The sequence below is a fragment of the Hemitrygon akajei genome, chromosome 4 (assembly GCF_048418815.1).
Source record: "Hemitrygon akajei chromosome 4, sHemAka1.3, whole genome shotgun sequence".
In the NCBI taxonomy this organism is placed as follows: domain Eukaryota; kingdom Metazoa; phylum Chordata; class Chondrichthyes; order Myliobatiformes; family Dasyatidae; genus Hemitrygon; species Hemitrygon akajei.
The window spans coordinates 19,225,876-19,239,510 of NC_133127.1; the positions used below are offsets into that span (position 1 = coordinate 19,225,876).

The 13,635-nt window shown below is 43.9% G+C and overlaps 1 protein-coding gene across 4 annotated transcripts in view; it reads left to right on the forward strand.

Annotated features, from left to right (window-relative positions):
* Positions 1 to 13,635, forward strand: part of atrn (attractin) — a 414,604-nt gene that overhangs the window by 236,591 nt on the left and 164,378 nt on the right. For all 4 annotated transcript variants that reach the window (XM_073042130.1, XM_073042131.1, XM_073042132.1 and 1 more), the window contains exon 21: positions 3,436 to 3,488. In XM_073042130.1, coding sequence (XP_072898231.1) covers positions 3,436 to 3,488 — 53 coding nt within the window. The remainder of the gene's footprint in view (positions 1 to 3,435; positions 3,489 to 13,635) is intronic.

A 13,635-nucleotide genomic window follows, 5' to 3' on the forward strand; every position in this document is an offset into this window, starting at 1 on the left:
TTTGTTCCCAGGTGACTGTTCTCTGCAGTATCACAGAAAAACTTCAGCGGTAATGAACTTCACAGAAGTAGGAGCTTCAATTTGAGTATGTCTTCCAAGTTAATTCAAGATTCAAGGTTGTTTATTGTACAAGTAACCATTGAGTTGCCCTTGTGTACATAAGATTAGCTTATATCCATAGGCTGACTGTATGTTCACGAAGTGATGTGAGTGGTGGGGGGTGGTCTGCTGGGTTAATGGGTGGAGATTCTGATCAGCCTGATGACTTGGGGTAAGTAATTGTTTCTGAGTCTAGTGGTCCTGGCAGGGATGCGGCGTAGCCTCTTCCATGATGAGAGTTGGACAGTCAGTCCGTAGACACAGTGGGTGGGATCCTTCATGATATTGCTGGCCTTTTCCAGCACCTTTCTCTATATATGTCCTTGAGGCATGCTTTTATAGAATAATAATGTGTTTGTCTCATTTACATTGTGAGGGAATGTTACAAAGAAGCTGGGTCTGATTTGATATAAATGGCCAATCCTTTACTTACCCAGGAACACAATAAGCAATAGAAGAGGAAAAGAGCATGCTCTGCCATTCAGCAAAACCATTACTGATCTTCTGTCTCATAACTACGTTCCTGCATTCTCATCATATCTCTGGATTCCCTTAATAATGGAAAAATCTGTTTCCTTCTCCTTCTAACAAACATAATGAGAAGTCTGTAAAGTTGAGGATTCTATGTATTCATCATCCTCTATATGAAGTAATTTCTGTCCTAAGTCGCCTAAATTAACCCATATTTATCTGATATGATTCACAGAATTCAACTATCACCAACTGTCATGGTGGAATTTGAAGTTATACCTGCCGATTATTAGTTCAGACCCTTTGTGGCCTGAACCTGAAGTGATGTGCTATTTTATTCCATGATCCACACTTTGGCCAGATGATTTTTGTTTCTGTTAGTGTACATTTCCTGACTCTGCTGGTGAGGATTATAAACTCAGCCACCTCTGTCATGGGCACTAGCCTCCCCATCATGGGCATTAACCTCCCCACCACTGAGGACATCTTCAAAAGGCAATGCCTCAAAAAGGTGACATCTATCATTAAAGACCCCCACCACCTAGTACGTGCCCTCTTCTTATTACTACCATCAGAGAGGAGGTACAGGAGCGTGAAGACGCACATTCAACATTTCAGGAACATTATCATCACCTCTGCCATCAGATTTCTAAATAGCTCACTATTTTGCTCTCTTTTTGCAGTAATGTAATTTTTAAATATATATATTTCTTACAGTAATTTGTAGTATATTTTATGTATTACACTGTACTGCTGCTGCAAAACAACAAATTCCATGACATAAAATGTGTCAGTGATAATAAACTGTGAACATTGCCTAGCATTTTCAATTCAAGTTCAAGTTTATTATCATTCAACCATACACATGGATACAGCTAAATGAAGCAATGTTCCTGTGGGACCAAGGTGCAAATCACAGTACATACAGTATCTCACATATAGCACATAAAATAATATTAACAGTTAACAAAAAAAATTCTGTAGATGCACAGGTTGAGATGAAGTGCATATACAACATATATTTAAACATACAGCGGGATAATTATACTGGTGTTGTTATAAGTAATGTGTACTAGGTAGTAGCAGGGTGTTCAAAAGCTCTCAACCTGGGGAAAAGAGTTGTTACCTAGCTTAACAAACCTTGTTCTTATTGTGGTACCTTCTGCCTGATGGTAAGAGGTCAAAGAGATTATGGGACATATGGAAAGGGTCCTTGACAATGCTGAGGGCTCTACGAACTTAGCAACATTAGAAACTGCAGCTAAGAATCTGGAGCATGAAGTCCAAATGCCAGGCTCCATTCTGAAATGCTGACTGCCCATATCCCACTTCAGATGCTGCCTGTCCTGCTGAGTTACTCCAGCTTCTTCTTTCTTGCTTTTAATAAGGGAAGTTGAGAGTAGACTGCTCAACCTTAATCACATACTGTTCTGCCATTATTATTAATCGCAGCTACCTCTGTCTCATAACTCAATCCCAATCTACATGGCTGTAAATTGAGCAACTATTTCATTGGGCTCATTTGCTCCGTCTGCCGCAAGAGGTGGGATCTTCTGGTGGCCACCCATTCAATTCAACTTTCCATTTCCATTCTGAAATGTTTGCCCATGGCCTCCTGTACTGCGATGATGTGACCATATTCAAGTTGGAGGAGCAACACTTCGCTTATTCTGTCCAACCTAGTGGCATGAACATTGATTTCTCTAACTTCTGCTAATTTCCTCACCTCCTCCTCCTCTCATTTTCCATTCCCAATTTTGGTTGCCCTCTCACCCCATCTCGCTCCTCATCTGCCTGTCTTCTCCCTCTGATTCCTCTCCTCCTTCCATTTTTTCCATAGTCTACTGTCCTCTCCTATCAGATTCCTTCTACAGCCCTTTACCTCTTCCATCTATCATCTCTCAACTTCTCACTTTTTCCACCCAAACACCTTCTCTCCCCTCCATCTGCTCTCACCTATCACCTGCCATATTGTACTCCTTCTCCTCCCCCCTTTCTTATTGTGGCTTCTTCCTCCTCCATTTTCAATCCTGTTAAAGGGCCGCAGACCAAAGCATCAACTGTTCATTCCTCTCCATAGGTGCTGCCAGATTTGCTGCATTTTTCTAGCATTTTGTGTGTATTGCTGAAGGTTTACAGCATTTGCAGAATCTCTTGTTTGTGACTGGCCTGTTTCTGTTTTCATTTCAAGTGTTCATATGATTTTGTCCAGTGTCCTCGTCCCCTTGTTGAATAAATTTAGCCCCATTTCCACTGCTGCTCCGAAACTCCAAAACCCCATCCAATCATTCCTCTACTTTTTGATTTAAGTTCCCTCTTGTCATGTTATAGTTTCCAAACTTCAGTCATCTGTGTGCACTTCTGCTCTTCATACCCACAGTCGTGGCACTCCATATCCTATAAGTTGTAGACATTGATATTTTCATTGCCAAAAAACAGACTCTGGCAGCTTGCACTTGTTCCTCCAATCACACTTTATTTACTTCTGTATAAGGAGAACAGCATAGCCCATCACCAAACTGTTCCGAGGTTTAAACAAAGAAATTACATTTTTATCCAGAAATTTGCTAGTTGTATACAAATACTGATCTAATAGAAAATTTGTGCACTCATATTTGCATATTTAAGTGCCAATCACAATACATATTTGAGGTGTTAGTAACCAATTAAATCTACGTGTTTACACATAGAGAAGAGGCTGTTCTGTTAGTGCCCCTTTTAATCTTTGCTGTGATTTTCACAATATATTTTACCTTTGGAAAGTGAAATGTTTGTAAATGTATCAATTATAGTGTGTAATTACAAAACAAAACACAAGACTATTCACAAGGATGTTAATTATACTGTATCAATTTGTTTCTATAGATGTGATGTGGAAACACGATACCAGGGAAACCCTTTGAAAGGAACTTGTTACTGTAAGTTGATCTTGATCTTGAAGTTGTTTTGATTTTAACCTATTAATCTCCACTTTAAATATAGTTGATTCCAGTTAATTGTGACACATCAACACCAGTATATTTTGGCTTAATTAAGTGGCTGCCAAAATTAGCTGGTTTTATGGAACTAGTTAAAAAGATATTTAAAAATAAGACCAACTACCATTTAACTGAGTAACTATTTATCTTGATGAAACACTACCAATGCTACTACAGTACAATAAATTTGTGTATTAGTTCCTTCATCCAATGTATGCTGCTGTGAATAGGGTGGAATGCAGGGATGCTGTGTACAGGGAGAATTAGCACCTCTGGTGAAGGGGCTTGTGTCCATTCTGGGGCAGCTTACTTAACTCTAGGCTCCACTGGACATTCACCTGTCGATCTGAATAACTGAATATCTGAATATCGCTTCGACAGGTGGGCTGAACCACGTGAGGGTAGCTGGTAAGCCTCAAACCCCAGTGAAATTGGGCCATGCTTGTCCTAGCGGATGAAGTTTGTTTTAGCAGATGAGATAATAGTGAGATCCAATGGCAAGAAGGTGCTTTTTCAATGCTTCGTGGAGAGTAAAGGGCATGAAAAGGCACAGAAGTCATGGTTATCCACGACAGCCAAGGAAGACCGCAGTTTGTGACAACTACTTAAGAACATAGAGCATAGAATAGTACAGCACATTACAGGCCCTTCAGCCCACAATGTTGTGCCGACCCTCAAACCCTGCCTCCCATATATAACCTCCCACCTTAAATTCCTCCATATACCTGTCTAGTAGTCTCTTTAAATTTCACTAGTGTATCTGCCTCCACCACTGACTCAGGCAGTGCATTCCATGTACCAACCACTCTCAGTGAAAAACCTTCCTCTAGTATCCCCCTTGAACTTCCCTCCCCTTACCTTAAAGTCATGTCCTCATGTATTGAGCAGTGATGCCCTGGGGAAGAGGTGCTGGCTGTCCGCTCTGTCTATTCCTCTTAACATCTTGTATACCTCTATCATGTCTCCTCTCATCCTCCTCTCCAAAGAGTAAAGCCCTAGCTCCCGTAATCTCTGATCATAATCCAAACTCTCTAAACTAGGCAGCATCCTGGTAAATCTCCTCTGTACCCTTTCCAATGCTTCCACATCCTTCCTATACTGAGGTGACCAGAACTGGACACAGTACTCCAAGTGTGGCTTAATCAGTGTTTTATTGAGCTGCATCATTACATCGCGCCTGTTAAACTCTTATCCCTCGACTTATTGAAAGCTAACATCCCATAAGCTTTCTTAACTACCCGATCTACCTGTGAGGCAACTTTCAGGGATCTATGGACATGTACCCCCAGATCCCTCTGCCCCTCCACACTACCAAGTATCCTGCCTTTTACTTTATACTCTGCCTTGGAGTTTGTCCTTCCAAAGTGTACCACCTCACACTGCTCCGGGTTGAACTCCATCTGCCACTTCTCAGCCCACTTCTGCATCCTATCAATGTCTCTGCAATCTTTGCCAATCCTCTACACTATCTACAACACCACCAACCTTTGTGTTGTCGGTAAACTTGCCAACCCACCCTTCTACCCCCACATCCAGGTCGTTAATAAAAGTTACGAAAAGTAGAGGTCCCAGAACAGATCCTTGTGGGACACCACTAGTCACAACCCTCCAATCTGAATGTACTCCCTCCACCACAACCCTCTGCCTTCTGCAGGCAAGCCAATTCTGAATCCACCTGGCCAAACTTCCCTGGATCCCATGCCTTCTGACTTTCTGAATAAGCTTACCATGTGGAACCTTGTCAAATGCCTTACTAAAATCCATGTAGATCACATTCACTGCACTACCCTCAGCACCACAGTACTCAGTACTTGTACCACAGGACCTGGACTTCTGAGATTAGGAGAGTGGAAATTTCCAAGTGGAATGGCTTTTCCACTTTAAAAACTTCCGCACAGGTTCTAGTCGTTGTTGGACATGACGGGCAACCAACATGTTGCCGGGTTCTTTTGATTGACTGTAAATGAACAAAATTAGCATAGTGCAGATAATGGACTGCCATCAAACAATACTTTCAACAATTGTATCTTCAAAATATTCATTTTCATTGCAACGTTCAAGATGATTGTCAATATCTTCAAATTCTTCTTAGTTCTTAACTTGTTGAAGTAGTGAAATAATTTCATTTTCACTCCCAGCCATTTCTGGCCTCTCCAAACCTGAATGCTTGAAACTGCAGTGTGCAAATCAATTCTAAATTGTTCTACTGCTTATTTTTCGCCATCTATTGGTAAGATTAATCATTGCTTTTTGAACAGAAATTGATCTTATTGAAAAAATGTTCATTCTAAGCATGGCGTACTATCTAATGGCCACACAAGTTTACACAACTAGCCTTAGTTAGAAACTTATCGGTGATGATCTCCTGCCCCAATTAAGTGACATAGTGTCCCAAGTAAACAAAGGTAATTCTGGCTATTTTCTTGATTAGGTTTTGTTCTTTTAAGAGTCGTCCTAAATAGACTGCTGTACTGATGAACCGATGAACCAGTTAACCGGAATCCACTGTATACCTGATGATTTGCCCTCCACAGCCATTTGCAGCAGTGAATTCCACATATTCATTATCCTCTGGCTAAAGAAATTCCTTCTCATCTCTGTTCTAAAGGGACACTCTTCTATTCTGAGACTGTGCCCTCTTGTCCTAGATTCACCCAGTATAGGAAACTTCCTGCCCACATTCACTCTATCTAGGCCTTAGGTTTCACTGAGATTTCCCCCCGTTCTTCTAATATCCAGCCCAGAGCCATCAATTGCTGCTCATATGTTAACCCTTTCACTCCTGGGGTCATTCTTGTGAGCCTCCTCTGGACTGTCTCCAATGCCAACATATCCTCTCCTAGATAATGAGGCCCAAAACTGCTGATAATATTCCAAGTCTAACCAGTACCTTGTAACGCTTCAATATTACAGTACAGCACAGGACAGACCCTTCAGCCCATGTTGTGCTGAACGAATTAAACAAATGCCTCCTAATTAACCTAATTGTTCTCCCCTGAATATTGATCATATCCCTCCCTTCTCTGCATATTCATGTGGCCATCTTAAAAGATTGAAATGCTCTTGTTTGTGTGTACCACTAACTCTCGCAGTGCATTTCAAGCCTCCACCACTCTTTAAAAAAAAAAGTGCCTTGCACATCTCCTTGGTTCTTGCCCCCCCTCAGCTTAAATGCATGCTCTCTGGAAGGAGACATTTCAATCCAGGGAAAAACATATTGGCTGTCTATCTGTCCCACATATAATTCTATAAGCGTCATCAAATTTCCCCTCATCCTCTCATGCTGTCGGGAAACAGCTCCAGCTTGTTCAACTTTTCCTGACAGCACATTCTCCAAACCAGGCTGTGTACTGTAAACCTCGTTTCACCCTCTCTAAATCCTCCACATTCTTTCTGTAATGAGTTGACCAGATTTGGATGCAGTGCTCTAAAATTACCTAAGCGAGTTTTATAAAGCTGTAAAATATAAAAGAAAATGCTGTCCATAACCATCAGGTCAGGCAGGACCCGTGGAGAGACAAAAACTAAGTTAATTGACCGCAAGAATTTTGTCAAAATTGACTCACAAGTTGAGGATTTCTTTAAAGAATTGTGTTACTGACATAGATTAATGAGACAAATGTATCTTAACAAATAACTGTAAAGTTGTTCTTCATAAAAGAAATTCAAGTTTTTATTATCCATCAACAATATATCGAAGGTGCTATATGGTTCAATGCCCAATACTAAAATTTGAATGAAATAGAAATATCAGGACTTGGGGAGATATAAAGGACAGATGGGATGATGAAGCTTTGTTTTGTATATTGATGAAATGCCATATAAGATTTTGTAAATTGTGATAATACAAGATCATTAGACATAGGAGCAGAACTAGGCCTATTAGCCCATCGAGTCTGCTCCACCATTCCTTCATGGCTGATTCCAGATCCCACTCAACCCCATACACCTGCTTTCTTGCCATATCCTTTGATGCCCCGTCCGATCAGGAAGCGATCAACCTAAATATACATACAGAATTGGCATCCACCACAGTCTGGCAGAGCATTCCACAGATTTACTACTCTGGCCAAAACAAATTCCTCGTTACCTAAAGGGTCGCCCCTCAATTTTGAGGCTGTGCCCCCACCAGAGTCTAGTCCTTTCAGCATTCGTGGGTTTCAATGAGATGCCCCTGCATTCTTCTAATTTTTTAGATGAGTACTAGCACTCCTCATATGTAAATCCGTTCGTTCCCAGAATCATCCTTGTGAACTTCCTTTGGATTCTCTCCAATGACAACACATCTTTTCTGTGATACAGAGCCCAAAACTGTTGACCATACTCCAAATGTGGCCTGACTAGTGTCTTATAAAGGCTCAGCATTATCTCCTTGCTTTTATATTCTATTCCCCTTGAAATAGACGGCAACATTACATTTGCCACCTTTACCACAGACTCAACCTGTAAATTACACCTTTTGGGAATCTTGCGTGAGGACTCCGAATTCCCTCTACACCTCTGATGTTTGAACTTCCTCCCCATTTAGGTAATAATCCGCACTATTGTTCCTCTTACCAAAACGCATTATCGTACATTTCCCAACACTGTATTCCATCTGCCACTTTTTTGCCCATTCTTCCAATTTGTCTAAGTCCTGCTGCAATTGCATTGCTTCCTCAGCACTACCTTCCCCCCCACCGCCTATCTTTGTATCATGCACAAATTTTGCCACAAAGTCATCAATTCCATGATCTAAATCATTGATAACAATGTGAAAAGTAGAGGTCCCAATATTGACCCCTGAGGAACACCAGCAGCCAACCAGAAAAGACCAATTTTATTCCCACTCACTGTCTCCTGCCTGTCAGCCGTTCCGCTATCCATGCCAGTATCTTTCCTGTAATGGAATCGGATTTTATCTTGTTAAGCAACCTCATGTATGGCACCTTATCAAACACCTTCTGAAAATCCAAGTAAATGACATCCACTGCCTTTCCTTTGTCCAACCTGCTTGTTACTTCCTTTAAGAATTCTTAACAGATTCGTCAGGCAAGATTTCCCTTGACAGAAACCATGCTGACTTTGACTTATTTTATCATTAGTCTCCAAGTACCTTGAAAACTTATCCTTAATGATAGTCCAACCCTTTCCGAACCACTGAATTTATGCTAACTGGTCTATAATTTCCTTTCTTATGCCTTCCTCCATTCTTAAAGAGTGGAATGACATTTGCAATCTTCCCCTCCTTTGAAATCATGCCAGAATCAAGTGATTCTTGAAAGATCATGACCAATGCATCCTTTATCTCTTCAGCAACCCCCCTTTGGACTCTGGGATGTCGTCCATCTGGTCCAGATGACTTATCCACCTTAAGATCTTTGAATTTGCCTAGCACAATTGCAGATTTTAAACGTGTACCAATTTTGAGGTTGAATGCTCTCAAAATTTGAGCGCCAATGAGCAATCCAGATCTTTAAAAGTTTAACAGGCTTGCAAAGTAATGCATTTTATTTGTGCATCAAGGCTAGAAGCACTGCTTTTGATACTTGAATTACAGCTTGAACCTGTGTAAAGAAATATTTTAGATGTGAACTGTTGGAGCTGAGCTGCCTTGTTGATCTGTTTAGTTATGTCTGAAGTGTTATTGCTGATGTATGTCTTCAGTTTATTCCATTAATACTGTGAGGCAGTTTGGTAGTATAGCGGTTAGTGTAATATTTTACAGTGCCAGCAATCAGAGTTCAGTTTGTCAGCTGTCTATAGGGAGTTAATATGTTCTCATGAGCTCATGGTTACCTCCAAATGCTCTGGTTTCCTACCATATTCCAAAGACATATGAATTAGCAAGGGTTAGTAAATTGTGGGCATGCTATGTTGGGGCCGGAAGCATTGCACACGTGGACTTTGTTGATCAGTCACAAATGATATATTGTACTATATGTTTTGATGTACAGTTGCAAGAGAATGTTTGTAAATCCTTTGCAATTACTTGGTTTTCTCCATTAATCATAAAATATGGTCTGATCTTCATCTGAATCACAATGATAGACAAACACGATCTGCCTCGACTAATAACACACAAACAGTTGTACTTCTCGTCAATACTGAGTACATTATTTAAACAAACACAGTCTAGGTTCAAAAATGTATGTGAACCTCTGGGGTAATGCCTTCTGCAAAAGTGATTTGGAGTCAGTTGTTCAATCAATGACATGAGATTAGAGATGTGGATTGTAGAGGTGCCCTGTCCTATAAAAGAGACACAAAAAGCCAGGTTATTGACACAACCTGCCTACTCTTCTCAAGAAACATCTGTTTGATGTATATCATGTCCCAATGAAAACAACTTCAGAAACGAAGAAGAAGAAGAAGAAGTTTGGAGTGTTTATCAGTTCACAGAAAGAGAAATTTTCTATAAATGGAGGAGACTCAGTACTGTTACTACTCTCCCTAGGAGTGGGCATCCTGCAAAGATCACACCAACAGCACAATGTGCAATGCTGAAGGAGGTGAAAAAGAACCCAAGGGTAACAGCAAAAGGCCTGCAGAAAACTCTAGAGCTTGGTAAAGTCTCTTTGTATCTGAACTATAAGAAAAACACTGAAGAAGAATGGTGTTCATGGAAGGACACCAAGGAGAAAACCATTGCTCTCCAAAAAAAATTTGCTGCACGTCTCAAGTTTGCAAAAAACCACTGGGATGTTCATACAAAGGTTCACATACTTTTTCCAGCCTGGACTGTGAATGATTAAAACAGTGTATTCAATAAAAATATGACAGGTACAATTGTTTGTATTGTTAGCTTAGGCAGATTGTGTTTGTCTATTACTGTGACTTAGATGAAGATCAGACAACATTTTATGAGTAATTAATGCAGAAAACCAGGTAATTGCAAAGGGTTCACGAACTTTTTCTTCCAACTGTGCATGTGACCAATAAAGCTAATCTTATATTCATTCATGGCAGATAGTTCTGGTGCGGGTCATCTCAGGTGGTAATGAGTCAGTTTCTTGATTTGATCAGTTCGAGAATTTCAGGATTTGACTAACAAATTTCTCAGTTAAGAACATGTTAGGCACTGCTTTGTGGGCCGAAGGGCCTGTATTTTGCTGTAGATTTTCTATGTTTCTATGATAATGTGCTTAAAGTTTGGGTGACACCAAGATTGGAATTGTAGTGGACAGCGACTGTCATGGCTTTCAGTGGAATCTGAAACAGCTGGGAAAAATGGGCTGAAAATTGGCAGATGGAATTTAAGGAAGGCAAGTGTAAAGTTTTGCACTTTCAGTGGACCTACCAGGGTAGATCTGACATGTTGAATGGTGGAGCACTGAATACAGTAGGACAGAGATATCTTAGAATAAAGATCCATAGTGGTGTCACAGATAGATAGGGTCATAAAGAAAGCTTCTGACACATTTGCCTTCATAAATGAATGTATTGTAGCGGTGTGCTACACGCAGCGCTGCAATAACGATGCGGAGTCGGTGAGCTGCAGTTGCAAAAGAGGTTTATTCAAACTTCGCGGCCTCGCTTTAAAGCCTTCCTGATCCCGTCCTCCCCGGGTGGGAATGCTGTAGGGGGCACGTATTCACAGTCCCGTCCTGCGCGCGGGCTTTTCCCCTTGCTGGTGAAGCAGGCTTGGCACCCTCTTTGGGACCTGCCTCAATGACGGCATGCGCCGCTTTGTGAGCCGGTTCGAGTGCGCTGGGAAGTGGGTCGCCACATAACCCCCCCCCAGAACCGGCAATACACCCCCCAATGTCCACAGTCTGGGTCGGACTCTGTTTGGGAGGTCGGCCTCTGTGCCGCGGTGCCTGAATTTTGACCGGCTGCGCCAAGTCCACGTGGGCCGGTTTGAGTCGGTCCCCCGTGAAAACCTCCTCTTTCAGTGCAGTGCTCCTCATGACACTGGCAGGGGGCTCACAATATCTACATGAATGTGGTCGAAACGCCGGCAGGTGGGGTGGAACTGCTGCGGCAGAGCTTTGGTGTTGCGCTGCACCTTGCTGTTTGGCAGTGCATGCACGTTCTGGCCCATTCACTGACCTGCTTGCAGAGTCCGTGCCAAACGGACCTGTTGGCTACCATCCGGATGGTTGTCCTGATGGAGGGGTGTGCTAAGTTGTGAATGGAGTTGAAAACGCGCCGCCGCCAGGCTGCCGGAACGATGGGGCGGGGTTAGCCGGTGGTGACGTCACAGAGTAGGGTCCTCTCACCTGGGCCTACGGGGAGGTCCTGGAGCTGCAAACCGGAGACTGCAGTCCTGTAACTAAGGATCTCCTCGTCTGCCTGCTGCACCTCTACCAGTGCTTCATAGTCTACCCACTGGGACAGGGCTTGGATGTTAGGGTGGGAGAGGGCGTCTGCCATGACATTGTCCTTTCCCGAGACATGCCGGACATCCGTCGTGTATTCGGAGATGTAGGACAGATGTCGCTGCTGGCAGGACGACCAGGGGTCGGATGCTTTCGTGAACGCAAAGGTAATTGGTTTGTGGTCCGTGAACGCAGTGAAGGGCCTACCTTCTAAGAAGTACCTGAATTGCCAGAATTGCCGGATTGCCAGGTATTACGCCAACAGTTCCCGTCGAAAGCACTGTATTTGAGCTTGGGTGGTCGTAGGTGTTTGCTGAAGAACGCCAGGGGTTGCCAGCGACCCTCGATGAGTTGTTCCAGCACTCCACCGACTGCCATGTTAGATGCATCCACTGTGAGGGCAGTAGGGATGTCCGTTCTGGGGTGCACTAGCATCGTGGCATTTGCCAAGGCTTCTTTGGTTTTAATGAAAGCGGCGGCGGACTCCTCGTCCCAGGTAATGTCCTTGCCCTTACCCGACATCAGGGCGAAAAGGGGGCGCATGATTCAGGCAGCTGAAGGGAGGAAGCGGTGGTAGAAATTCACCATACCCACGAATTCCTGAAGGCCTTTGACTGTGTTGGGTCGGGGGAAATGGCGGACTGCGTCTACCTTGGCAGGCAGAGGGGTTGCCCCATCTTTAGTAATCCTGTGGCACAGGAAGTTGATGGTGTCGAGCCCGAACTGGCATTTGGCTGGGTTGATTGTCAGGCCATATTCACTCAGTCGGGCGTAGAGTTGATGGAGGTGGGATAGATGCTCCTGACGACTGCTGCTGGCTATGAGGATGTCGTCCAAATAGATGAAAGCGAAGTCCAGGTTGTGTCCCACCGCATCCATTAACTGCTGAAACGTCTGTGCGGCATTCTTTAGGCCGAATGGCATGCGGAGGAACTCAACGAGGCTGAAAGGGGTGATGAGTGCCGTTTTGGGGACGTCGTCCGGATGCATCGGGATTTGATGGTATCCCCGGACAAGGTCTACCTTGGAGAAGATCCGTGCGCCGTGCAGGTTTGCTGCAAAGTCCTGAATGTGCGGCATAGGGTAGCGGTCTGGTGTTGTAGCCTCGTTCAGCCTGCGGTAGTCGCCGCATGGTCTCCAGCCCCCTGTCGCTTTGGGCACCATGTGCAGGAGGAGGCCCATGGGCTGTTGGACCACAGTATGATCCCCAATTCCTCCATCCTCTTGAACTCCTCCTTCGCCAGCCAGAGCTTGTCCGGGGGAAGCCTTCGAGCACGGGCGTGGAGGGGTGGTTCTTGTGTCGGGATGTGGTGCTGTACGCCGTGTCTGGGCATGGCTGCCGTGAACTGCGGTGCCAGAACCGATGGGAAATGCGCCAGGACTCTGGTGAAGTCGTTGTTGGACAGCTTGATGGAGTCTAGGTGTGGGGCTGGCAACTGGGCTTCACCCAGGGAGAACATTTGAAAGGTCTTGGCGTGGACCAGTCTCTTCCTGGGCAGGGCGGCCAGTGTGAAGTCCCACGTGAACCGGCTGGAGCCGAACTGTACCCGCACCGTACGGGTGCTGTAAATCCTTACTGTGCTGCCGTTCGCGGCCCTCAGGGTGGGACCCGGTTCTCTGTTGCGGATGTTGTAACTCATCGGAGGTAAGACGCTGATCTCGGCTCCGGTGTCGACCAAAAAGCGGCATCCTGACTGCTTGTCCCAGTCATACAGGAGGCTATCCCAATGGCCAGCCGCCGTGGCCATCAGCAGCAGCTGGCCCTGGCGTTTCCTGGGAACTTGCAG